Source organism: Gobius niger (genome assembly GCF_951799975.1).
Source record: "Gobius niger genome assembly, chromosome: 7".
Classification (NCBI taxonomy): domain Eukaryota; kingdom Metazoa; phylum Chordata; class Actinopteri; order Gobiiformes; family Gobiidae; genus Gobius; species Gobius niger.
Window position 1 is genome coordinate 855,279 of NC_136858.1, and position 13,572 is coordinate 868,850.

Consider the following 13,572-nt stretch of genomic DNA (forward strand, 5'->3'; position numbering starts at 1 on the left):
CAGATTAAGAGAACAGCTGCTACAAAGCTGGGGTCTCCCGAACATCAAGGTGTAGGACCCTCCAGAGGCCTCCCCTAACCTGTTCATTGAAGCTGACCAGAAACACATGAAGACTCGTTTTCAAACAGTCTTGTGGAGTAGTGGATGGTTGCGACGTCAGTAAGGAGGGGGCGGAGTCATGTTTTGAGTCATGGGCCTAAATGTTCATTATTAGGCAGTATTTATAATCCCAATATAAAATGCGTTCTAATTTGTCTAAGCTGCTTTATAATGAATTGCGCCCCTGGGCTCTCAATGCAAAACAAAATAGAAAATAAAATGGTGGTGTAAAGCGATAAAGTGATGAGTGTGACTTCCTGACATGAGGCTGGTTTATAGTCGTAGCCCCGGCGGCTAAGCTAAATTAGCATCGTCACTTTTGTGCATCATGACACAGTGCATTGTTCCCTATACACGTGCAAAGGTTTTCCCTGATCATTATTTATATATTATACTGTTTGAGGCTAATGCTAACAATGCTAACAACAGAACAGGCTAACGGAAAAGTTCTCACTGACGTCTGCTTTGTTGCAGTTCCTGTTCTCTCGTTTCGTCTCGACGCCTCACGTAAACATCGCCCTTGACTCCGCCCCCGTGACGTCGGCGCTGCTGCTCCGGGACCAGGGCCGGCTGCTCGTCGCCACCGGCAACAAGGTACGCCCCCCCCCCCCCCCGTCTCCAGTTTTGAGGAGGTCGAGTATCTTTGTGTGACCGTCCTCTTCCTGCAGATCACATCGGTGCCTCTGATTGGCCCGGGCTGTGATCAGCTGACCACCTGCACTTCCTGTTTGCTGTCGTCGAGGGTAACGGAGTGTGGGTGGTGTAACGGCCGCTGCACCAGGTCCAGCCAGTGCCCGGACCCGGACGGGTGGAGTCAGGAGTACTGCGCTCCGGAGATCACCAAGGTACTACTACTACTACTACTACTGCTACTACTACTACTACTACTACTACTACTACTACTACTACTACTACTACTACTATTACTACTACTACTACTACTACTACTACTGCTAATACTATTACAATACCCCAGGAGTACTGAGTACTGCGCTCCGGAGATTACCAAGGTACTACTACTACTACTACTACTACTACTACTACTACTACTACTGCTAATACTGCTACAAAACCCCAGGAGTACTGCGCTCCAGAGATTACTAAGGTACTACTACTACTCCTACTACTACTACTACTGCTAATACTACTACAATACCCCAGGAGTACTGCGCTCCGGAGATTACCAAGGTACTACAACTACTACTACTACTACTACTACTGCTACTACTACTACTACTACTACTACTACTGCTAATACTGCTACAATACCCCAGGAGTACTGCGCTCCGGAGATTACTAATTTACTACTACAAGAGGTCGACCAAAATGGGTTTTTCTAAGGCCGGTGCCGATGTTTTGGGGATTATTAGATTATTATTGACTGATGCCGATATTCTCAGCCGATATTTTTGCCGATTTTTCCAAACGCCTGGTCTATGATCCAATACTTGGCCGCTCCAGGAGAGCCCGGTTTTATTTTGTTACTTTGGGTGATTCAGTCATAGTTTCTGTCCAAGCTGGGATTTGTTGCCGTTAGCATTAGCATACTGCCGTTAGCATTAGCATACTGCTGTTAGCATTAGCATACTGCCGTTAGCATTTGCACACTGCCATTAGCATTAGCATACTGCCGTTAGCATTTGCACACTGCCGTTAGCATTAGCATACTGCCGTTAGCATTAGCACGCTGCCGTTAGCATTAGCATACTTGTTGCATTTTACTCTGCGATCAAAAATACAATTGCAGAGGTTAAAACTAACTCATCGGTTGAATTCTCCAGGTTCTGACCCTCAGCATGTTGTGGATTCAGGAGCCCTGGGATCCTGGGACCCTGGGACCCTGGGACCCTGGGACCCTGGGACCCTGGGACCCTGGGACCCTGGGACCCTGGGACCCTGGGACCCTGGGACCCTGGGATCCTGGGACCCTGGGACCCTGGGATCCTGGGACCCTGGGACCCTGGGACCCTGGGACCCTGGGACCCTGGGATCCTGGGATCCTGGAACCCTGAGACCCTGGGACCCTGGGACCCTGGGACCCTGGGACCCTGGGATCCTGGGATCCTGGAACCCTGAGACCCTGGGACCCTGAGACCCTGGGACCCTGGGACCCTGGGACCCTGGGATCCTGGGATCCTGCAGTTCCACACAGACACAGGGTCTCCCATAAACGTCCCAGCTCCTCAAACCCTAATCTCTCTCCTCTTCAGTTCTGGCCGAGCAGCGCTCCTCTGCACGGCTCCACATCTCTGACCATCTGTGGGAGGAACTTCGGCTTCGACAAAACAGAGAACTTCCGAGGCTCCATGGTGAGCGTGAAGGTGGGAGGAGCCCCCTGCAGACTGGAGCGCCAAGGAGGGGTCAACAGGTCAGGAAACCTTTTCCCTCTTCACCTGCAGCTTCTCGCCAACTGTGTGTCTGACTTAGAGCTGGGTTCTGTTAAACGATACCAGTCTGGGATCGGAAAAACGTTGAGGAACGAAGAAAGAAAATGAAAGAATCGAAAACAGATGCTCTTATATCTTAGGTTTTGATGCTGTTGGTCCTGGGACAGAATCTACCCCCTAACCCTCACTTTAACCGTGCAGTTTCTCCGCACATTTACTAGTGAAAAAGACAATCAAACGTACAGTTCCCTGTTAGCTGCAGCTTCAAAACAAATCCACATGGTCCAAATATAGCGATAGTTTTCCTCTTAAAGGTAAAGTCTTCATCCCCGTGTGAGTCCTGGTCTCTGAGGCTCCTCACGTGTTCCTGTTTTAGACGAGTTTGTAGCTGATTTTACACTAAAATCACCAGGTCCTCTTGGTGCCGCATGTGTCGTCCTGTGCTTCCTGTTTGTTTGGGCCGAGTGTTTCCCTGGGATTGACCTGACAGGCGCTGCAGCATTGCTCCGTCCTCATTTTTTTTCCAGAATGGAAGGACAGGACCGGCCAATTCTCCCCAATTAAAACGCACCACACGATAATCGTGATCGACCTTTATTAAAATCTCGATTAGATTCAAGTTCGATTAATTGCCCAGCCATAACTTCTTCCTAGTTTTAGTCATTTTTGTCACGTCATCATAATGTAACTGTGTGTGACTAAAACATGTACTAAAAGCAGCAAAAACGAGGAGGAAGCTGAGATCAGTGTTGTTGGTCTTAGCTTTCAAATGAGGCGTAACGCTGGCCTATAGGCTGTGAGCTCCAGTCGAGAAGCTTTTAGATTTGGGTAAAACTGGATAAAATGTGCTCGGTTAAAGCGGGGGATCAGGGGGTTAAAGGAGGAGACTTGGTTATTTCAGCTCAAATAAATGTTTATTTTCAGATTTTTTATAAATTATTTCCCTATTTTTTCCCATTTTATCAATTTTTTTCTTGCTCTTCCAAATTGTTCTCTCTTATTTTTGCTGATTTTGTATTACTAATATTTTCCCTATTTCTCCCTCTTTTTTTTCCTTTTTTTTTTCTTGATTTCCCCCAATTTTCTCACCATTTTTTTCCTAAATTATTCTCTATTTTTCACACATTTCTTGACATTGGAGATGAACCCAATCTTGTACATTTGTTTTTCCTGGTTCTAGATGACAAATAGTATAGTATCGGTATCGGAAAGAGTATCGCTCAGGTATCGGTATCGAAAAACCAAGCATTGTAAGTACTGCTTCCAGCTGTAATCCTCCTGTTGTTTATGAAGTTATTTGTTGCTCACACAAACACGGGGCCTCTGTTTATGAATGACTCTGTTTACCAGCACTTCCTGTGTCCGTGCGATCACATGACCGCGCTAACTGCGTAATTACTCGCAAAAATCCACACGCTCAGCCCCTCCGCCCCCTCGCCGCGTCCGCCGCCGTCCCCGCACAATGGCCGCCCTGTTTCCGCGCTGATCGAGTTAGCCCGGGGATAATCGGGTTGTTTTTCTTCCTCGTCTCCAGGTGGACCGAGCTGCAGTGCACGCCGGGCTTCAGCGCCAACTTCACGGCCAAGAGCGGAGACGTCAAAGTCACCAGCAGAGGCAAAGTGGCCAAGATGGAGGGCTTCACTTTCGGGGTAAGAAAGGAGAGACGTGAGGGGGGAGGGGCCGAGATGAGGCTGTCATCCATATATGGTCGTTTCCTGTGTGGGAGACGGCAGCGGCTAAAGACGGGAGGCAACTCAAAGTGCTTCACAGCGGCAAAAAATGACAAGAAAACAGATCAAATCCACAAAACATCAGCATAAAAATGAGTTAATTACAGTAAAAGGCCTCAGCGTGTTTAGTCCTGACTCTGGGACCCACCAGGAGGCCCCTCCCTGAGACAGTCATAGTTCTCTGCTGACCCGGAGCCGAGACAGATCCGCGACGGTGAGGCAGATCCGCCGAGAGAGTGCGCCCTCTGCTGGTCGGAGCAGATCCACGAATTATTATTTGTTTCATCATTTATGCTTTACAGTTATTGTTCAGTTGGGTTTTTAAATCGTTAGGATTACGGGTAGGTTAAGATTAAGGTTAGGTTAGGTTAGGATAGGGTTGTTTGGGTTAGGTTAGGTTAAGATTGGGTTAGGTTAGGTTAGGTTAAGATTAGGGTTAGGTTAGGTTAGGTTTAGGATTAGGGTTAGGTTAAGATTAGGGTTAGGTTAGGTTAGGGTTGTTAGGGTTAGGTTTAGGGGCAGGTTATGTTAAATTAGGGTTGTTATGGTTTGGTTAAGATTAGTGTTAGGTTAGGGTTAGGTTAAGATTAGGGTTAGGTTAGGTTAGGTTAAGATTAGTGTTAGGTTAGGGTTAGGTTAAGATTAGGGTTAGGTTAGGTTAGGTTAAGATTAGGGTTAGGTTAGGTTAGGTTAAGATTAGGGTTAGGTTAGGTTAGGTTAGGTTAGGTTAGGTTAGGTTAGGTTAGGTTAGGTTAGAGTTGTTTGGGTTGGGTTAGGTTAGGGTTGTTAGGGTTAGGTTAGATTAAGATTAGGGTTAGGTTAGGGTTAGGTTAAGATTAGGGTTAGGTTAGGTTAGGTTTAGGATTAGGGTTAGGTTAAGATTAGGGTTAGGTTAGGTTTAGGATTAGGGTTAGGTTAGGGTTGTAAGGGTTAGGTTTAGGGGCAGGTTATGTTAAATTAGGGTTGTTATGGTTTGGTTAAGATTAGTGTTAGGTTAGGTTTAGGATTAGGGTTAGGTTAGGGTTGTAAGGGTTAGGTTAAGATTAGGGTTAGGTTAGGTTTAGGATCGTTTAGGAACAGAAATAACAAGCAATCCGTCTGCTGTTCGATGTTATGTCATCTTCATCAATCAACAGAAGCTTCTAATCACACTTTCCAAATTTGTTCATGAGAAATTTGTTTTGTTTTCACGAAAAAATGTAAATAAGTCAGCCGACTAACTCCTCACGTGCGTCAAGTAGATCAACATCAACCTTCACCAAAAGCTTCACGGTAGATCTGTCTCGGCTCCGGGTCTGCAGCTTTCCCCGACTCCCCAGTGCAGAGTTTCCTGGTTCTGGTTCTGATTTCTGGTTCTGCCTAGATTTCAAACCTGAGACTCGAGGTGACACTTTGTCTGTGGGACAAAAACAATGATCTCAGTTTTGTCTGAGTTTAGTTGGAGAAAGTTGTTTTGATCTGTTGGATGCAGTGACAGAGAGTATCTACAGGCCCATGTTCACCCGTATCAGTGAATAAGAGGGGTCCCAAGATTGACCCCTGGGGGACTCCACAGGTACACTTTGGATATGAAAACTTAAGCTGAAAGGAAACTTGCGATACATTTTATCCTCATGTTTATGTCTGTAGAAAAACGTGCTGTGTCTAAATGTGTCCAGGAGCCGGTGATCCACGAGATCTTCCCGACGTTTGGGCCTAAATCCGGGAACACGATGCTGACGATCCGCGGGGCGTTCTTAGACTCCGGGAACAAGAGGGAGGTGACCATCGGGAGAGGAGTCTGCAAGATCCAGAGGTGACGTCACTCACACAAAGAACTACAAACATGGCCGGAGTGCTGATTCCGTTAGTGTCCGCTCTGTGGTTCATAACAGACTTTGTAAAGAACTACAAACATGGCCGAAGCGCTGATTCCGTTAGGGTCAGTGCTAGATCGTATGCTCCGGGGGGACAGTCTGCTGTGAAAACATGAGATATCATGACACAAATTAACCGCCAAAACCAAATCCATTCTCTCCTCTTTGCCATTGTCGTCACTTTTTATTTCCCATATGTGTTTTTGTCACTTTTTATCACTTTTTCTGCTGGATTTTTGACATTTTTTCTGCTGGATTTTAGGATTTTTTGCTGGATTTTTGTCTTTTTTTTGCTGGATTTTTGTCTTTTTTTTGCTGGATTTTTGTCTTTTTTCTGCTGGTTTTTTGTCACTTTTTTGCTGGATTTTTGTCTTTTTTTTGCTGGATTTTTGTAATTTTTTGCTGGATTTTTGTCTTTTTTTCTGTTGGATTTTTGTCTTTTTTTGCTGGATTTTTGTCTTTTTTTTGCTGGATTTTTGTCTTTTTTTTGCTGGATTTTTGTCTTTTTTTCTGCTGGATTTTTGTCTTTTTTTCTGTTGGATTTTTGTCTTTTTTTGCTGGATTTTTGTCTTTTTTTCTGCTGGATTTTTGTCTTTTTTCTGCTGGATTTTTGTCTTTTTTTCTGCTGGATTTTTGTCTTTTTTCTGCTGGATTTTTGTCTTATTTTCTGCTGGATTTTTGTCCTTTTTTCTGCTGGAGTTTTGTCTTTTTTTTGCTGGATTTTTGTCTTTTTTCTGCTGGATTTTTGTCCTTTTCTGCTGGATTTTTGTCTTTTTTTTGCTGGATTTTTGTCTTTTTCTGCTGGATTTTTGTCTTTTTTTCTGCTGGATTTTTGTCTTTTTCTGCTGGATTTTTGTCTTTTTTTCTGCTGGATTTTTGTCTTTTTCTGCTGGATTTTAGTCTTTTTTTTGCTGGATTTTTGTCTTTTTCTGCTGGATTTTTGTCTTTTTTTCTGCTGGATTTTTGTCTTTTTCTGCTGGATTTTTGTCTTTTTTTGTTGAGTTTTTGTAATTTTTGTCGCTTCTTTCGGTCACTTTTTAGCTTTTTTGTCGCGTTTACATCCTCATTTTCTTCTCATTTTTTGCCTCTGTTTTGAAGAAGCTTTTAGATTTGGAGAATTTGGAGAGAACATGTTCAGGTGGGAGTTAAGAGGTTAAGGTTAGGGCCAGGGAAATGGTTAACTTTAGGGTTAGGATTAGGATTATTTGTATTTTTAGACAAACCAACTCATAGATCTATACGAAATCACAGCAGACCGTCCCTCCCGAGCACACGATCTAACCTTCCATTAGTGTCCGCTCTGTAGCTCGGTGGTTCATAGCAGACTTTGTAAAGAACTACAAACATGGCGGCCGCGGTTGACTCGCTCTTCCTCCGTGTCCGCAGCCTGACGTCGTCGATGGTGACCTGCAAGACTCCGCCCCAGCCCCGCCCCTCGCCGCAGCCGGTGCGAATCACCCTGGACTCGGTGGAGATCACGGCCCCGAAGCTGTTCACCTACAACGAGGACCCCGTCATCAACAGCATCCAGCCGTCCAGGTCCTTCGTCAGGTCAGTCACGCCGGAATCCTCCTCAAATAAACCGTAAACGCCGGAGAAAAGCCATATTTTATATTTCCGAGTGGATCATTTGACGTTTTCCGGCACTTTTCCCTCCGTAATCCCGTCTGTTTTTGTCACTTTTTAGTTGTATTTTTGTGGATTTTTTGTTGCATATGTGTTTAATTTTGTCACATTTTTTTAGCATTTTTGTCAATTTTTTTTATCACTTTTTTGTTGCATTTTTGTCAATTTTTTCTCATTTTTGTCACTTTTTTTTTTAGCATTTTGTCGATTTTTTTGTCACTTTTTTGTTGTATTTTTGTGGATTTTTTGTTGCATTTTTATCAATTTTTTAACCACTTTTTTGTTGCATTTTTGTCCATTTTTTTATTTTTGTCACTTTTTTTTTTAGCATTTTGTTGAGTTTTTGGTCACTTTTTTGTTGGATTTTAGTGGATTTTTTGTTGCATTTGTGTTTAATTTTGTCAATTTTTTCTGCATTTTTGTCCATTTTTTTATCACTTTTTTGTTGCATTTTTGTCCATTTTTTATTTTATTTTTGACACTTTTTTTTAGCATTTTGTTGGATTTTTGTGGATTTTTTGTTGCATTTGTGTTAATTTTGTCACTTTTTTGTTGCATTTTTGTCCATTTTTTCTAATTTTATCACTTTTTTTTTAGCATTTTGTCCATTTTTTTGTCACTTTTTTGTTGGATTTTTGTGGATTTTTTGTTGCATTTGTGTTTAATTTTATCACTTTTTTTTGCATTTTTGTCCAATTTTTTATCACTTTTTCATTGAATTTTTGTCAGTCACACCAGAATCCTCCTCAAATAAACCGTAAACGCCGGAGAAAAGCCATATTTTACATTTCCGAGTGGATCATTTGACGTTTTCGGCACTTTTTCCTTCCGTAATCCCGTCTGTTTTTGAGATCAGCCTGGGTGCGGGGTGAGTGTAGAGTTTCTCCGGAGTCAGAGGAGGAGGAGGTGATGAGTGAGCGGCTCGCGGGGAGTTACTGTGGGAACCTTTTTATTACAGACTTCAAAAACCCTTTTCTCTCTGGGTTTGTGGACTCGTGTATTTCTCTCTGAAGTCCGGCTCGCGGCTGATTTACAAACGGTTCTTCTGTTTAGACAAATCAGCCACATCTCTGTCATTAGTGATGCAACAAAACACTGTGTGGTAAGAATCTGACAATATGCATCGATAGAGAGAAACTTTATTCATCCCCAAAGGCAAAATTCTTAATCCGGTCTGCGCTGCCAATACACAAGGGCGGACTGGCCATGTGTCCGTTCTGGAAGAGCACAGAAGGGCCACTGGCTCGAGGGCCACCGGTCCCGCCTCAAGCGAGCTTTACCCCAATCTAAAAGCTAAAAAGAAAAGCATCAAAATAGTGAGAAAAAGGGGATGAAAACATGAGAAAAATACAGACAAAAAAAACACAACAAAAAATGATAGAAAAAATAATTAAAAACTCAACAAAAAGTGTCAAAAATTCAACAAAAATGTGACAAAAAATCAACAAAAAGTGACAAAAATTCAACACACATTTGACAAAAATTCAACAAAAAATGATAGAAAAAAGAATTAAAAACTCAACAAAAAGTGACACAAAGCTCAACCAAAAAGTGTTAAAAATTCGACAAAAAATTGACAAAAATTCAACAAAAATGTGACAAAAACTCAACAAAAAATGATAGAAAAAATAATTAAAAAGTCAACAAAAAGTGTCAAAAATTCAACAAAAATGTGACAAAAATTCAACAAAAAGTGACAAAAAGCTCAACCAAAAAGTGTCAAAAACTCAACAAAAAGTGACAAAAATTCAACAAAAAGTGACAAAAATTCGACACAAATTTGACAAAAATTCAACAAAAAGTGACAAAAATTCAACAAAAATGTGACAAAAACTCAACAAAAAATGATCGAAAAAGTAATTAAAAACTCAACAAAAAGTGTCAAAAATTCAACAAAAAGTGACAAAAATTCAACAAAAAAGTGACAAAAAATTGACAAAAATTTGACAAAAAATGATAGAAAAAATAATGAAAAAAACAACAAAAATGTGACAAAAATGTGGCGACGTGACGAAAAGTTTCTGTCACTTTTGTAGGTCTCAGCTTTCAAATGAGGCGTTACATAGTTGCTCTCCAGTCGAGAAGCTTTTAGATTTGGGTAAAGCCCAGTATAAAAAAACATGAATCTAAAAGGAATTCCGTGGAGTATGGTGTGCCACAAGGTTCAATTTTGGGACCATTATTATTTATATGAATAATTTTGCTTCTGTTTCTACGACCACCTTTCCCGTTCTTTTTGCTGATGATACCGATCAAAAAAATAATAATAAAAAGCCGAACTGGGGAAAATGCACTGGTTAATGTTAACGCGGGGGGTCAGAGGTTAAAATATGTATTTGTGGAAGTCACAATTACGCTAATTTGGGCCAGGCTGGTCAGAGTCCAGGGCTGTTTTTCAGTCCCAGTCCGGCCCTGCCAATACAGTTATGCTTTCACCTTTTATTACTTACGCCTTACTTGACATACTTTGCTGGTAATAATTAGAAAACAATCTTACAGCCATTATTAATCATTCAAAAAAGAACAATAAGAACAATTTACAACACTGGTTACATAGACCACACTAATCCACTGTTTACTAAAGCCAAAATTCTAAAACTTCATGACAGGATCACTTTTAAAACTGCTCAATTAAAGAACAAAGCTAAAAATAAGCAACTACCTCTAAACATTCAACAGTTGATTTCTGAAAGAGAGGGGGAAATACAATTTAAGGGGCTTGGATCAATTTAAAATCCCCAAAAAAGATTCTGTGTGTCCGTTTGTGGTCCTAAAATATGGAATAAAAGACATGTAGATCTCAAACGATCAATGCAAAGAATGGATATTCTCTCGGTACAGTGTGTATCTGAAGAAAAGATCTGACTTTCATGTCCAGCTGTTGTAAACCAGATGTTGATTGGTGGGTGTTCTTCACAATGTATCTCTGACAGCTTGGATTTGGATCACAGCGCTCAGAGGATTGTTTTAAGGAAGCCTAATGTTCACGATCTGCTCCTAACATTCTGAGTCGTATATATTTGTACATAATAGGCCAGAAAACATGGAAATTATACAGTTCAGATCTCCCGTTTATGGAAATCGCAGTCTTTTTAATACGTTTTTTGTACCCTTGCAACTCTAAAACTCTCTGAACTCTGACGTCTGCGTGACTCCATGTGTGGATGGTGTCACTGATGGGACATTCTGTCACTGATCCAGACTGAACCCCTGTGTGTGTGTGTGTTTTCCAGCGGCGGCTGCACCGTCTCCGCTCACGGCTTCTTCCTCCAGTCCGGGCTGCAGCCGGAGATGGTCCTCACCACGAGCCACGACCAGCACGTCTTCCACGTGGTGAGTCTCTCCCTGCCTATAGGAACATGATCAGGGCTTAAGGTGTTCGTAAACTCACACAGGCCAATCCTCACACGTCCTGTAACCCTAATAAGGCTGCAACACGTGATTCTTTTAGGAATCAATTCATCTTGTTGATAATTGCATCACCTTTTTGTTGCTTTTTTGTTTAATTTTGTCACATTTTTATCGATTCTTTCTAATTTTTGTCACTTTTTTTTTTAGCATTTTGTCGATTTTTTTGTCACTTTTTTGTTGTATTTTTGTGGATTTTTTGTTGCATTTTTGTTTATTTTTTGTCACTTTCTTGTTGCATTTTTATCGATTTTTAACCACTTTTTTTTTTGTTGCATTTTGTTGATTTTTTTTGTCACTTTTTTGTTGTATTTTTGTGGATTTTTAGTTGCATTTTTGTTTAATTTTTCACTTTTTTTGCATTTTTGTCTTTTTTTTTAATAACTTTTTCGTAGAATTTTTGTTTATTTCTTGTCACTTTTTTGTTGCATTTTTATCGATTTTTTGTAAGTTTTGTCACTTTTTTTTAGCATTTTGTCCATTTTTTCATCATTTTTTTGTTGAATTTTAATTTTTTTTTGTCACTTTCTTGTTGCATTTTTATCGATTTTTAACCACTTTTTTTTTTGTTGCATTTTGTTGATTTTTTTTGTCACTTTTTTGTTGTATTTTTGTGGATTTTTAGTTGCATTTTTGTTTAATTTTTCACTTTTTTTGCATTTTTGTCTTTTTTTTTAATAACTTTTTCGTAGAATTTTTGTTTATTTCTTGTCACTTTTTTGTTGCATTTTTATCGATTTTTTGTAAGTTTTGTCACTTTTTTTTAGCATTTTGTCCATTTTTTCATCATTTTTTTGTTGAATTTTAATTTTTTTTTGTCACTTTCTTGTTGCATTTTTATCGATTTTTAACGACTTTTTTTGGGGGGCATTTTGTTGATTTTTTTGTCACTTTTTTGTTGAATTTTTGTTTATTTCTTGTCACTTTCTTGTTGCATTTTTATCGATTTTTAACCACTTTTTTTTTTTTTGCATTTTTGTCCATTTTTTCTTAATTTTGTCATATTTTTTTTAGCATTCTGTCGATTTTTTTTGTCACTTTTTTGTTGGATTTTTTGTGGATTTTTTGTTGCATTTGTGTTTAATTTTGTCATTTTTTGTGATTAATCGATTATTCTTGGCTGTGAAAGGGGCGTTTCCCTCATGAAGCTGCAGCAGAGCCTCTGGAGGACGTGTCGATGGAGTAAACTTAAAGAGAGTGTTTGCAGGAGGCTCTTCGTGCTTTAAAACAGCTGGACTTGCACATGAACATTGAAAGCTAAGACCCTCCAGAGGTCAGGAGGCTGCTCTGGCACTGACCGGGACAGGAGCTGGGATTGAGGATCTGGAGCTCCTTCTGCTTTCTGATTGGATGATTGTATCTTCTAATGGAATGGAAGCTTCTCTACGGATGTTTTTAGTGTTGGGGAACGAGGACAACATGCAAACTCCACACAGAAATGACTGAGAGCTACACCCCGGTCCCGACGACTGCTTTAATATTGTTTCCTGCTGTCATCTCCTGCAGACGTCGGCTCCTCGGCCTCTCGCTCGCGCCTGTTTTTGTCGTTGTAAAAGCTCGAGCTCCGACAATAGGAACCCGATCCACAGGAATGGAAACACATGGAAGAGTCTGAGGCGCCGCAGACGTGAGTCAGAGCTGGACCGGAGCCGCTCCAGGGGTCAGAGGTCACGCAGATACACTTTCATCGTCGTCCTGAAGGAGAGTGGAGGATCGGGCTGTAGATTAGACCTTCGTGCAGACAGGGGGCGCTCTGTGAAACCTGGCGCAGGAAGTGTCATTAGACTCTCATTAGCAGCAGTTCCTCTCCAAGCTTTGCCTCCTACAGACCGTACCAGACTGTAATGTTCCCCTGTGGGTGGGTGTGGCCACGTGCTGGTGTTTTGATCATGGGCTCCAGTGATATATTCAGGAGATGGACAGTGTTTAACTCACAGTGGGAGAAGTTTTTGTAGTTTGTCCTGCAAGCGCTTAACCTCCTACCACCCTCCAAAACAGAATGCACTCTCTCCTCTTTGCCGATAGGCCAGTGTAATGCCTCATTTGAAAGCTAAGATCCACAATACCAGTCATTTTTTCTATCTACTTTGGCATTTTGGCACTTTCTTGTCATTTTTGTCTCACCTTTTTGTCGCTTTTTAGTCACTTTATTTTTGTGGGGGATTTGTTGCATTTTTGTTTAATTTTGTCATTGCACTTTTGTCCATGTTTTTAATCACTTTTTGTTGAATTTTTATTGATTTTTTGTCACTTTCTTTTTGCATTTTTATCGATGTTTTAACCACTTTTTTTTAGCATTTTTATCGATTTTTTGTAATTTTTGTCACTTTTTTTAGCATTTTGTCACTTTTTGATGCTTTTTTTTGTTGCATTTTTGTTTAATTTTGTCACGTTTTTTGCCTTTTTGTCCATTTTTTTTATCACTTCCTTGTTGCATTTTTATAGATTTTTAACCACTTTTTTGTT

The 13,572-nt window shown here is 40.8% G+C and overlaps 1 protein-coding gene and 1 long non-coding RNA gene across 2 annotated transcripts in view; both read left to right on the forward strand.

Annotated features, from left to right (window-relative positions):
- met (MET proto-oncogene, receptor tyrosine kinase) overlaps nt 1–13,572 on the forward strand; it is a 131,513-nt gene that overhangs the window by 73,326 nt on the left and 44,615 nt on the right. Inside the window, exons 5-11 of the mRNA XM_079560402.1 lie at nt 574–693; nt 768–944; nt 2,310–2,467; nt 4,021–4,135; nt 5,875–6,011; nt 7,459–7,623; nt 10,932–11,031. Coding sequence (XP_079416528.1) covers nt 574–693; nt 768–944; nt 2,310–2,467; nt 4,021–4,135; nt 5,875–6,011; nt 7,459–7,623; nt 10,932–11,031 — 972 coding nt within the window. The remainder of the gene's footprint in view (nt 1–573; nt 694–767; nt 945–2,309; nt 2,468–4,020; nt 4,136–5,874; nt 6,012–7,458; nt 7,624–10,931; nt 11,032–13,572) is intronic.
- LOC306965866 lies at nt 4,669–5,116 on the forward strand. Its single transcript, XR_013793072.1, has 3 exons — nt 4,669–4,706; nt 4,754–4,818; nt 5,079–5,116. It is a non-coding gene; the product is annotated as an uncharacterized lncRNA (long non-coding RNA).